We start from the raw sequence: 14,138 nt of genomic DNA on the forward strand, positions 1-14,138 counted from the left end.
CTCAGAGGATAAAGAGTATTGACCATGGCACCATAGACCCAAGTTCAAATCCACAAAAGCGCCATAGACCCCAAGGGCAAATCACTGAAAGCGCAGTAGACTCAAGTTCAAATCCCTGAGTAAAAGTCTGGAGGCCATTGACACCCCACCAGTCTGCTCTAGTCCCAGGCCCCCACAGGCCTGTAACACATGTGGGCATCACATTAGGTTGAGGACACACCTCCTTTGGTCCAAAATCTGTGATATCAATGCAACATTAAAAATGGGCTGTCTTGCTGGGGCAGCCCAGAAAACAATTTGTACTTTGCAGTTTTTTAGCCTTTTCTGCTTCCACCGCAACATGGTTTTCCCCCAAGGCAGTACTGGGGAGATGAGGTCACTTGCACAGCACCACAAGGCTTTCCCTTTGTGAGGCTTGAACCCAGGTCTCCAGCAAACCTGCCATTACACTTAGCCTCCAAGCTACCACCACAACTCAAACACTGAAGTATTTATTCTCCTATTTCACAATTACAAGGCTTTGCAAGTCACAAAAATTAGCTAAACAATGGATTTGAACTCGGGTCTATAGCATACCAGGCAATGCTCCCATCCATTTAGCTACTACCATATCTCAAACATAAAGGAGTTCGTTCTTCTTCAGATGTGCACTAAAGCCCCGTACACGCGATCAGATTATCGAACGATCTGTCGTCTATTTTTTGTGGCATGCTAGTCTGATGTGGAAAGTGAAGAGGTTATTTTCATACGAATTTTCCTGTATGACAGAATTCAACTTCAGAAGTGATGTCATGTGTTGGATTGCTTTGTATGTGTTCTTTCGTCTCTGAGCATGCCTAGTCTTGCTCATAAGATTTTTCCCCGTCGAAATCTGTACTAATGAGACGAAAATCGGACGTGTGTTGATGGAGGACAAAAATTTTATAGCCTGCACATCAGGATTTTGTCAGCCGAAAAGTCGGAGTCGGCTGTCGAAAGCACTATACTAACAATCCGAAAATCGGCAGATCGGTCGTCGGACGAATTTTCGAATTTTCCCTTCCGAATTTCTTATCGTGTGTACGGGGCTTTAGCTGACAAATGCATAAAGACAAGAACTAGTATCTCTAACAAGCAGCAGCCATATCTCTTAGGTTGAGCTGTGGTTCATGAAGTATGAAGTAAGACCCACAGTAGTGATTTAGCTCTAGTTGTGGAGACCCAGGTTGTAATGCCTGGCTGTGATGTATTCCCCTTGTGTTCAGTAGAGTGGGCAATGAGCTCTGCTACCTATCAAATGGAGTTTTGACTCCTTCCCTTTTCTAGAAATGACTAAATGATTTAAGCTGCACATACATCCATGTGACACTGTGCTCAGTATCAATCACTAGAAATGTGACCGGGTGCTATTTTAGTGACTAATGTCTGCTATCTGTGATCTATCATCCAAGTAGAACCAATACAGTCATGTGATAAACTGTAGCCCATGAAAATGGTTTACTTTCTCAGCATAATTGAACCGTCAGACATTAGACTCAAATAGTGCCCACAGATAAGATGAAAATACTTGAACAATTGACATGGTTTATCTATTTTCATAATCTTGATTAGCTTATAGAGTAGGGGTCTCCAGACTTTCTAAACAAAGGGCTAGTTTACTGTCATTCAGAACTTCAGATTTTAGGGTGGCCAGACTGAGGCAAGTGGGAGTAGAAAATCCCCCATTATCGGTTTTAGTGGAAGTACTAGTGCCCCATTGTTGATAACAGTGGAAGGAATAGCATCTCATCATTGATGTCATTGGGAGGAATGGTGCCCTATAATTAGTGGCAATTGTGGATGGAAAAGTGCCCCAAGGGCCGGATAGAGGCAAGCAAGGGGCCACATCCAGACCCAGGGCTGCAATTTGGAGACCACTGTTATAGAGTGTCTAGGTGGAACCCACCTTACTTATATCTCACACCTCTAGGGTGTGGTGTTCTCTGTGCTGTTGGTGTGTGTGACATCGTGGCAAGATCTGGACAACCCTGTAAGGCCCTCAGAAAAAAAGGTAGTGGATGCCCAGGAGTCTAGCAAGAGATTTAAAAAGTTCCATAAATGGTTTGAAATCAGCTTTTCCACTGTAGGGAAAATAATCTACATGTGGCGTAGAGTTTTAAACCACTGCTAAATTTGTCCAGGCTGGTTGGCCCAGCAAACGAAGCCCCAAAGCTGACTGATGCTAGAAGAATTTTTAAAAATATTATATTGATGCTAAAAAGTTTACCAGAATCCCAGAAGTTGTATGCAGGTTGTTCAGGTAAAGGCCCGTACACACGTACCGATTGTCGTCCGTAAATATTCGGCCAACGTCCGATCGGCCGATTGTCGGCTTGTTAGTATGATGCTTCCGACAACCGACTGCGACTTTTCGGCCGAACAAAATCTGGTCTGCATGCTATAAAATTTTTGTAGGCCAACACCAGAACGGCCGATTGTCCGTCAGTCAGTACAGATTTCGGCCGACAAAAACAAGATGAGCAAGACTGGGCATGCTCAGAGAAGAAAAAACACATGGAAAGTTAACCATCACATGACATCGCTTCTGAAGTTGGTTGTTGTTGGCCGACAAAATTCGTGTGCAGTCTTGAGCACTTTTCAACCAACACGACAGCACTGGACAAAAGACGGCCGATCGTTCGAACGACAATCGGTACGTGTGTACGGGGCTTTACTCTTGAAACAGTTGCGTCAAAATGCATGCATCTACAATCGAAAAGAGATTGCACCAAATCGACAAAGAAAAAGTCTTTACTGCCCAAAAAGAACATTAGAGCAAGATTACAGTTTGCCATTGAACCTATAGGCAAAGAGGAGACCTTTGGGAACAATTTGGTGAAGACTGATCAATCAAAAGAGAGTTGTTTGGTCACCATTACAGTAGGCATGTTTGCCGCAAACCATAGGCAGTCTTTAAGGAGTAGAATCTCATACTAACTGTGGAGTATGGTGGTATAAATGTTATGGCTTGGGGTTGCTTTGCTACTTCAGGGCAGCTTGCAGTATGGAAAATAATCTGCAAGTGGTGTAGTGCCAACTATACATTAAAAGTATTTAATAATAGTGTCAACTATACATTCTACATCATATCAAACTCTGCTTGTAGGGCATATAAGGTCATCAGCCTAAAAGTTGAAGTTGAAGCAGAAACGAGTCAACATGATAATGATCAGACGCACACTAGTAAATCAACCAAGGAATGGCTCAAAAAGAATAAATACAGGGCTATGGATAAACTTAGTCAAAGCCATGATTTCATTTTCCGTTAAAATTATGTATAGGGGATTTTGAAATGGCAAATGCATTCAAGGAAACCAACAAACATCTTACCTGAATTTTGCATGGAGAAGTGCTAAAAAATATATTTGAGTGAATGTCTGAGTTTTAAAAAAAAAATTTGTGCTAATGAGGACAATGCCAGCTTCTGATGCCAAAGGTGTACTTACTTTTTCATTGTACACCATTATATGTTTTAGAGCCGGTTCACACTTCTGCGTGTGCCGGGTTCGCATGTCATGTCGGAGCGCACTGCTCCGACATGACATGCGATCAGCTGTGCGGTGCGAGTTTAGCCATACAGTTTGTATGGCTAAATTCGCACCGCACCCGCAGCAAAGACGCACAGGAGGCATTTTTGCTGCCGCATCAGGATCGGATCACACAGCGGTTCACACTTGTGCGATCCGATCCTGTGCGAACTGCACGATCGCACTGCGATATGCGATCAAACTGGGGGTGTCGTTAAGATTACATTGAAACCCCCAGCGGATCGCATATGGCAGTGTGAACTGCCGGGGGTGCGTGTGCGATGCGGGAACAGGCTGCGAATTCGCAGCCTTCCCGCATCGCAATAGTGTGAACCGAGCCTTAATATTTTTGTTAAATAAATGAGTGAAAATGCAAACTTGCTTCCTGGCTCCTCCCACCTGCTGAGTGCCCCCAAAAACAAGTGTCTTGCTATAGGGGCACTCGAGCAGGCTTGCTTCCAAGATGTGCTTCTGTGATTGGACATTGTCCATTCACACACAGAGCATGCATGTATTGAATGCATGAAGGTAAAAAAAAAAAAACGAACTGCCTTTAGAACCACTGTAAAGAATTCCCGGTATGGATATTATTACATAGTTACATTGTTCCAACTATCCCTATACCATATCTGTGGGATCCCTAGAAGCTGGAAATCAATGTACTCCAGTGATCTACACTAGCTTCTGGGTTCCATGAAAAGCGGCTGCCCTGCTGCTTTGTAAGCATAGAGGACAACAGAGTGAGCAGGGAGGTGCCTTCATCAGTCTCCTGCTGCTTTGTCACTACCCAATCAAAAATCTGGGGGTGGAGATAGGTCACTGCTGTATTCCAAAATATAGGTGGTGTCACCCACTGTGACGTGTGCCTTAATCTCAGGTCTGGATGGACAGAAATATCAGACCTTTTCACAGGGCTTTTTTTCTCAGAGAATAGGTACAGGTACTCCCCTCTTCTGAGTCACCCCTTGTCTCCACCCCCTACCCACCTCCGAGCGCTGTCCTTTGGTTCCACCCTCTACCCACCTCCCAGTACCCCCCGTTTTAGAGAATACAGAACCAAGTATCATGTTGCGGTTCTAGGTAATTTGAATAGAATTTGTTAATGATAGCTAGAAAAGCAGTAAAATAGATCCCCTGGAATGAGCAACAATAGACCCCCCCAACAATAGATTCCCCCTAGCAACAATAAATCTTCCCCTGCAACAATAGAAAAAACAGTAAAATAGATCCCCTGCAATCAGCAACAATAGACCCCCAACAACAATAGCCCTCCAGCTACAATAAATCCTCCCCTGCAACAATCGCCCACCCCCCCTCCCCCAATAAATCCTCCACTGCAACAATAGCCCCCCCAACAACAATAGCCCCCCAGCAACAATAGTTCCCCCAAGCAAAAATAAGTCCCCCACTGCAACAATAGCCCCCCCCCCCCCAAACAAAATGCCCTCCAGCAACAATATATTCACTCCAGCAACAGTAGATCACCCAGCAGCCAGCATCAATAGGCCATTCAGCTCACCCCACTGACCCCAGCACCCCTTTGCCATTACATACATTCAGACTGGAGGTGCCGGAACTGCGTTCCCCTGCGTTCCCGCTGAAAAAAAGCCCTGCCTTTTCATATGCACATACAGATTTTTCTTAGTATGACTGAGAGCAGGGGTTTGTGTTCAAAATCTTGGGCACCAATGCACTGGCAATCTTTTCTGTTTGCAAAAATGTGGTAATTCTGTGTTTGAGAACATGTGCTCTTGAACTTTTTGCATACATGAGCAGCCTCCAATATGTTACACTTCATTATTATTTATTAAACTCCTTCTATCTTTCCCACAGGGCCTGAGAGCGGCAGACAACGACCCCACTGCGCCACCTTACGATTCGCTGCTGGTTTTTGACTATGAGGGGAGCGGATCCACCGCAGGCTCCGTCAGCTCCCTCAACTCCTCCAGCTCTGAGGATCAGGACTTTGAGTACTTGAACGACTGGGGCCCCCGCTTTAAAAAACTGGCTGACTTGTACGGCGGGGGAGAGGAGGATTGACAGGACATCTGTATTGTATCGGAACGGGACCTCCTCGGTTGTACAGCGGCAGCTTTCATTTCCTCTTTTTCTTTTATTATTAAACTCCCAAATCCCACCCCTCTTCGTGACTGCATTCTTTTTAGTGCTAAACTAGACAGACTTTCTTTCATGGGCTTAATTCCAGTTCAGTTTGGCCGAAATTGAAATCAACGATCCCTTTTAATCTTCATTTTTGTTTTCTATTCCCCTTCTGCTATGGGCAAGAGGGATGTAATTTTGTTTTGTTCCGGCATGCTATACACGCACTATTGTCTCCTATGTTGCAGAAAGTCTGACATTTAAGTTTTTTGGCATCTAATCAAGTCCATGGTAATTTTTGGCCACCATCTGGAAGTTTGTCCTTTAAACGATATAAGTATCGCATTCGCTGGTAAGCACCTTGGGCAAGATTGTTGTCTAGCGTTGATAACGTATGAATATGAGGCTACTGTATGTCATTTAACAATGTTGGGCCGTGGACAAGAACTTGACAAAGTTTTTTAAAAAAACACAAACTGTTTTTTTTAAAAGAAAAATACAGAAGTACTTTCAAAAGAAATTCTAGTTTTCTTTTCAGACTCTTAAGAGGCAGTAAATATAAAACAAGTTGAAATGTATATAAAGAGCTTATATTGGGAATCTAATCATCATTGGAACATTCCTGTATTGTGAGCATGGTTAAAGGACTTTAATTTGAGTTAGACTCTTTCAGCGCCTTAACAAACACTATATATATCTATCTATATATATATATAGATAGATATATATAGATAGATATATATATATATATATATAAAGGTCTCAGAAGCTGTCTCTAGAGATGGCCCGTCAACCCTATGGCCAGTGCATGTGTATTATACCAGCCTAATAATGTCAATGCCAGGCTATAAATAGGCCCGTCACTGTGTAGGCCACAGCTCTCAGATGTCCATCTGTGGTCAATAACTATATTTAGGTCATTTAACCACTTTACCACCGGAGGATTTTGCTGTCTTACGTCTGGGCCACTTTTTGTGATTCGGCACTGTGCGACTTTAACTGACAATTGCGCGGTCGTGCGATGCCATACCCAAACGAAATTTACGTCCTTTTTTTCTCACAAACAGAGCTTTCTTTTGGTGGCATTTGATCACCTGTGTGATTTTTATTTTTTGCGCTATAACCAAAAAAAAGCGTAAATTTTGAAAAAATAACAATATTTTTCACATTTTTTTATATGACTTTAACTGACAATTGCGCGGTCGTGCGATGCCGTACCCAAACGAAATTTACGTCCTTTTTTTCCCACAAACAGAGCTTTCTTTTGGTGGTATTTGATCACCTGTGTGATTTTTATTTTTTGCGCTATAACCAAAAAAATGTGTAAATTTTGAAAAAATAACAATATTTTTCACATTTTTTTATATGAAATCCCCCCCCCCCCCCAAAAAATGTAAAAATCAAATTTTTTTTTAATTTTTGGCCAATTTGTTTTCTGCTACCAATGTTTGGTAAAATAAAATCGCAATAAGTGTATTTTGATTGGTTTGCGCAAAAGTTATTGCGTTTACTAACTAAGGGAAGGATTTTTGTCATTTTTGGTGTTTTTTTTTTTTAACGAGTAATGGCGGCGATCTGCGATTTTGTTTTGCGGGACTGCGACATTGCAGCAGACAGATCGGACCCTTGACTGACATTTTTTACACTATTGGGGATACCAGTGACATTACTACAGTAATCAGTGCTATACATATGCACTGTTACTGTAAAAATGACACTGGCAGGGAAGGGGTTAATTTTTATTGGTATTCAAGGGGTTAATGTATGCCTGGTGCTTACTGACGTGTGTGGGGGGAGGTGGCTATGTGACACAGGGACAGATCATAGGTTCAGCTATGCTGAACCCTGCAATCTGACCCTGCCTGTCACTTAGGAGATCCGCCCGCTTGTGTTTACACAAGCGGGCGGATCTCCACACTCGATTCCCCTACGATCGGGGAAGAGTAGCGGCAATCGCCACCGCTCCTCCCCTGGCCCCGACTCCCGCTGTGACTGAAGGTCTACGTCGCCAGACGTTATCGAGCCACCTTGCCGCAGTAGAGCTCTAGTGAGCAGTGCGGAAGTGGTTAATCTGGGGATGGGGCATTCCAGCTGCCTTTATATTAAAGTGCCCCTTATTGATGGGAAGATTGTTTACGGCAAAGCTGCCCAAAATGGACTTGAATCAGGTTCACCGTCTTCTGAGACCCCTACATGTCTAACAGGTGAGCTTGGTTTTTTGTGCTGTGCTACTTATGTCACTTACCTGCCTAAGTATACTTTATTAGAGAGCACAGGTCACAAAAATCAAATGCCCCCCTATTAAATTAGAAAATGTTCTTGGATAGATAGCAGTGAAGACCTATAGGCTGAGTTACTCTTTAAAGAAACCAGCCAAAGAAAGCTGAAAATACTGTATTCTAAAAAAGATTTCAATTGATGAAAGTCCACTGTATTCAGGGAAGCAGTAGTCCCTTCACCACAACAATAACAACTCCATCGCCCCCAATTCCTGAAATATTGACTTAAAGTGGTTTTAAACCCTTACATATACCCAGTGAATTGACCAGCCTCAGCTGATACAATCAGATCCTCCTACATACGTTGTACCTGTTTATCTGCAGTGCTCTCTTCTCTACAGCCTTCTAAAACATACATTTTAGGGTATATTCACACCAGATGTGGTGGGACTGCTGTAGACAGCTAGTCCTTTGCAGTCCAGCCGCATAACAAGGCAAAATTCCTGTGTGCCCAGTTAACACCACTGCATTGCTGTGGTGTGCAGAGAAAAATAGTATGGCAACCCATACTTTTTAAGCTCAGTGTGGGGCAATTCATTGTTTCGCACCCAGTTGAACTTTAGAAGACATCTGAGTGACATTTCAATAAAGTTTGTTTAAAAAAAAAAATTAATATTGCAATGCAACAAGATTGAAGCATCAGTCCTACGCTGATCTGGCCAGACTGTTGTAATGCAGCAGCTGGTGTGAATGTACCCTTAGACCCCCGTTCACACTGGGGTGACGCTACTTCCCGGGGCGACCTGTGAAGTCGCGGTGCGCTGCTCGCACCGCGACCTCGGAGCGGCCGGCACGGACTTCATATCATTGAAGTCTATGCAGGTTGCTCCGGGTCGCCCCAAAGAAGCTCCGGACCCTTTTTCTAAGTCGGAGCGGCTTGTGTCGCTCCTATTAGAACGGGTCCACAACTTCTCTATGGAAGGCGACCTACGGCGACCTGGTCACCTGACAGGTCGCCCCAGTGTGAACGGGCTCTTACACAGCATCTCTCAGGTCTGAAAAGTAGGAGGCGGAGATCTGAAGTTTTGCACTGCACGTCCCACTGAGCAGAGCTCTGAGCCCTGATTGGAGGAAAAGGACACACCTCACAGTACAGGAGGAACATGCACAGCTGTGGCTGTCTATCACAGGCTGTGTACTGAAGCCTTCCTTCCCCATTACTAATTATCTCTTGGAGTCAGGAAAAACTTTCAGAAGTGACTCATGCAGATAACAGAGGAATGAGGCAGCAGATAGAAACCACACTCAGTGCTTTGGATAGAGACGAGTACACAGTATAGAAGTATATGCTTTGCTCATATTTCATGTCTGAGGTTTACAACCACTTTAGCCACTGAAATATTATCACCAAGTCTTTTATATACACTAACTTGTACTTTATATTTTCTGGCCTTTTAAAGTGTACCTATTTACAGCACACACCGTTCTGGCAATTATTTATTTCGGTTACTGTTATGCAGTCTGCAGGTTTAGCATGAACCAGTGACATTACTGCGGAATTATCGTGACTATCCACTTGGCAAAATGTCACGTGTGATGCCCCAGTGATGCCACTTTTCTGATAGCTTTATACACAATAGTCTTTCTAACTTAAATGTATTGGTTTGTGCCCACAAAATGGCTGAGGGCATCATGTGACAGTGGAAGGTACAGTTAACAGTGTAAGCCATCACTGTTCCATAGTTCATTAATGAGACTGGAAATTCTAAAAAGACAGATGTGTTGGTTAATAACGTTGTATAAAACATCCACTGTACTTTGGCTTATAACAGCAGAAGTCTCCTTCATCTACCTGTGAGCCACATTTGCATAAAGCTGCTGGTTGTGTAATGGCTAAAGCAGTGTTTCTCAACTCCGGTCCTCAGGGCACACCAACAGGCCAGGTTTGCAAGAAAACTGAAATACATCACAGGTGATATAATTTGCTGCTCAGTGATTGCAGTATCCAAGTTTGCATCTCCCCAAGGTAATACTTAAAATCTGGCCTGTTAGTGTGCCCTGAGGACCGGAGTTGAGAAACACTGGGCTAAATCATTGAGGCAGTGAGGAGTAAATACAGATGTCCAATGGATGGCAGCCCTTACCTACACTATATGGCCAAATGTTTGTGGACACCCAACCATCACATCTATGTGAGCTTATTGGGTATCCCATTCTAAACCATGGACACTTATATAAGGTTAACGCCTGTCCCTCCCTTGCAGCTATAACAGCCTCCACTCTCCTGGGAAGGTTTTCCACAAGTGGAGTGTTTGGGGGAATTTGTGCTCATTCACTCAAAGCATTTGTGAAGTCATGTACTGATGGTGGATAACCTCTAGATCGCAATCTGCATTACAATTCTTCATAAATTAGGGTGGTGCTCAGAGCTCTGTGCAGGCCACTTGAGTTCCTCCACACCAAACTGGTCAAACTATGGGGTTGATTTACTAAATCTGGAGAGTGCAATATCTGGTGCAGCTGTGCATGGTAACCAATCAGCTTCTAACTTCAGCTTGTTCAATTAAGCTTTGGAAGCTGATTGGTTTCTATACACAGCTGCTCCAGTTTTAGTAAATCAGCTTCCATGTCTTTATGGAGTTGGCTATATATACACAGGGGCACAGTCATTCTGCAACAGAAAAGGACCTTCCCCAATCTGTTACCACCAGGTGTAAAATGTCATTGTAGGTTGTAGCATTATCAGTACTCTTTACTGGAAACACCTGAACTCAATCCTGTGGAGGAGGATCCATATACTTTTGGCCATACAGTGTATGAAGCAGATCACTGATTAATTAATTGAAGGGATAACTGCTCTATGTCATACTGAATAAGCCCTAATATATGAAAATGAAAAATCGTGTCAAACAGATTATTGGGGAAAGGTTACCACTTATCACTGAGGAGGACTGTAATGCCTCGTACACACGCAACGATTATCGGCCGACCGATCGTCCGGCTTTTGTCCAGAGAGGTGTTTTGTTGGTTGGAATGTGCCTAGACTGCACACGAATTTTCTTGGCCAACAAAAACCGACTTCAGAAGTGATGCCATGTGCTGGTTTACTTTCCGTGTGTTTTTTCTTCTCTGAGCATGCCCAGTCTTGCTCATCAGATTTTTGTCTGCCGAAATCTGTACTGACTGACAGAAAATCAGCCGTTGTGTTGACGGCCAACAAAAATTTTATAGCCTGCACACCAGATTTTTTTCAGCCGAAACGTTGGAGTCGGAAGCATCATACTAACAAGCCGAAAATCGGCCGATCGGACGTTGGCGGAAAATTCACGGCCAATTATCGACGCGTGTGTACGGGGCTTAAAGCCTCCAGCCCATTACCTTTAATGACATAGAAAGGACTGTGTGAATTATGGACCCAATAAAATGACATGCCGATGCAGACTGTTGTAGTGGATGGCACTGCAATATACACAATGACAGAACCAAACTGGCTTCTTTGGCAGATGCTCCTGATTACTAGTCTGTCTCAAACTTTACAAAAGTTGAGGGCTGTAAAACACTCTACAGATTACATTTGTAAGTAGAGTTCAACCCTTTCCTGGAGAATCCCATTAAAGTAGATCTAAACCCTATCACTAATATCTCATAAGCTTGTCAATTTAAATTCAAAAAGTGGTTTTCAATTTTTTTTTAAATCTTCAGCTTTTATTAGGAAATATTCAGCCTTGTTCAGGCACTTCCTGTTATGGGGTGACAACTGTCCCCCAGTTATGCTTTTGCCCTGTCTCTCAAATACATACGGTCCTGGTGGAGACTACACGTGGGCAGTGCAGACTCACATTGTGCAGGCATGGTCCACCGTTGTCACCATCAGGATGCCAGTACAAGTAGCAATGATGTGCAGCTGATGCTGCAAGAGGTTCATGTGGACAGGAAGTTGCTGAAAGAGATGAGCAACGTTGAGATGCAAAACAAGGATGAAAATGGTATTTTAAGAGAAGGCAATTATTATGACACTTGCTTGTTATAATACACAGGTTTTTTTTTTACTACAACTGGAGAGTGCAAAATCTGGTACAGCCGTGCATGGTAGCCAATCAGCTTCCAGATTGTTCAATTAACCACTTTCCGTCTGCTCACATTGCTGCTACTGCAGCAATGTGGCTAGTTATCGTCTAGGTCTACGTCGCTGGACTCCTCCCCTTGTGGGCGGCGCGCGCGCGCCGCCGGAGGCTCACTCCCGCTGTTTTCAGTCACAGCGGGAGTCGGGCCAGGGGAGGAGCATTGGCGATCACCGCTGCTCTTCCCCGATCGTCGGGGAATCGAGTGTGGAGATCCGCCCGCTTGTGTAAACAAAGCGGGCGGATCTCCTAAGTGACAGACAGTGACAGATTGCAGGGTTCAGCATAGCTGAACCTGCGATCTGTCCCTGTGTCACTCAGTCACCTCCCCCCACACATGTCAGTAAGCACCAGGCATACATTAACCCCTCCCTCTCCAATAAAATTAACCCCTTCCCTGCCAGTGTCATTTTTACAGTAACAGTGCATATTTATAGCACTGATTACTGTAGTAATGTCACTGGTATCCCCCAAAAGTGTCAAAAATGTCAGTCAAGGGTCCGATCTGTCCGCCGCAATGTCGCAGTCCCGCAAAAAAAATTGCAGATCGCCGCCATTACTCGTTAAAAAAAAAAAAACACCAAAAATGACAGAAATCTTCCCCTTAGTTAGTAAACGCAATAACTTTTGCGCAAACCAATCAAAATACACTTATTGTGATTTTTTTTACCAAAAATATGTAGCAGAAAACAAATTGGCCAAAAATGTAAAAAAATTTAGATTTTTACATTTTTTTTGGGGGGGGGATTTCATATAAAAAAACGTGAAAAATATTGTTATTTTTTCAAAATTTATGCTATTTTTTTGTTTATAGCGCAAAAAGTAAAAATCGCACAGGTGATCAAATAGCACCAAAAGAAAGCTCTATTTGTGGGGAAAAAAAGGACGTAAATTTAGTTTGGGTACGGCGTCGCACGACTGCGCAATTGTCAGTTAAAGTCGCACAGTGCCGAATCGCAAAAAGTGGCCTGGACGTAAGACAGCAAAATCCTCCGGTGGTAAAGTGGTTGAGCTTTGACATAAAAAACCTGGAAGATGGTTGGATTCTTTGCAGAACATAGATTTTGCACTCTCCAGTTTCAGTACATTAACCCCACAGTGCATCTGGTAAGGGTTTACATCTACTTTAAAAAAAAAATAATGAGCTTCACGCTAAGTGCATAATGCAATACGTGTCCCAACTGAGCACCTGCTGAGAACCTCCCCAGCAAAGTCACAGTGTGCTTCATGTGCCTCACCAGCCACTTGTTGGAGATCCCTGAATTAATGATAGAGCGGGGGACTGGTTTATCCTCGGTTGGAATGGAGCCTTTTGTCAAACTTTTGTCTTGAACGTTGTCAAACCCAGCATGTGTGCATTCCATTACTGTTACTTCCCTCGCCCTTTCTACCATTTCTGTACATAGGTGTGCAGGGAGGTTTCTGATGACTTGAGTGACGCGCCACTCTCTCGTCTTAACTTGAAGGAAAAAAAAAAACTTTTTTTAGAAACGTTTTTAAAAACGAATATACAAAAAAATATATACATAAAAAAGAAAAAGATTAAAAATGAAAAAAAAAAAATGTTTTTTGAGAAGTGCCTTTTGGTACATTATGTGAGGTGATGGAAGTGTCAGGAGAGACCAGAGGAGGGAATGGAGAGTGACCCACATACGAGGCATTAGAAAGGCTGTGAAGGGTTGAGACATAAAAATGGAGACATTAAATGAGGATGGTCTGGTGCAGACAACTTGTTGCCCTTCGATTATTGAGAGAGGCCAAGTCCCAGTGGCACGCTGGGACGTTCTCAACAGTTGAAGGTACAGAGGTTGCATATGCCTGTCACCTGTACCTCCACTGGTTTCTCTAGCAGTTCGGAGATAAGAATGCTTGTACATTACAGTATATGCAGTATATAACCTCTCTACCCTGCATTCTTTTATTTTATTCTCTATATTTATTATGTGCCAAAGTTTGTGTCGTTGGGAAAAAAAAAATGTCACTAGAAGCCAGAGGGCAAAAGAATAATGGGGCCTCCTCCCTCTACATGTCTGCAACAGGCAGATTACAATTACATTTAAAGCTGATTCAAGGCAGATGAAATACAAATACAGCCAATGAGCCAATGTATTTGTATTTCTGACCATGTAGTCCTGAGATTTACACAGCCCTGT

General features: G+C 43.2%; 1 protein-coding gene across 1 annotated transcript in view; it reads left to right on the top strand.

Annotated features, from left to right (window-relative positions):
* The window catches only part of CDH4 (cadherin 4), a 1,089,940-nt gene extending 1,083,645 nt beyond the window's left edge, over positions 1 to 6,295 (top strand). Inside the window, exon 16 of the mRNA XM_082271591.1 lies at positions 5,379 to 6,295. Coding sequence (XP_082127717.1) covers positions 5,379 to 5,585 — 207 coding nt within the window. The 3' untranslated portion in view covers positions 5,586 to 6,295. The remainder of the gene's footprint in view (positions 1 to 5,378) is intronic.
* The last annotated feature ends 7,843 nt before the right edge of the window (positions 6,296 to 14,138 follow it).

The sequence above is a fragment of the Pelophylax lessonae genome (assembly GCF_965119305.1).
Source record: "Pelophylax lessonae genome assembly, chromosome: 11".
In the NCBI taxonomy this organism is placed as follows: Eukaryota; Metazoa; Chordata; class Amphibia; order Anura; family Ranidae; genus Pelophylax; species Pelophylax lessonae.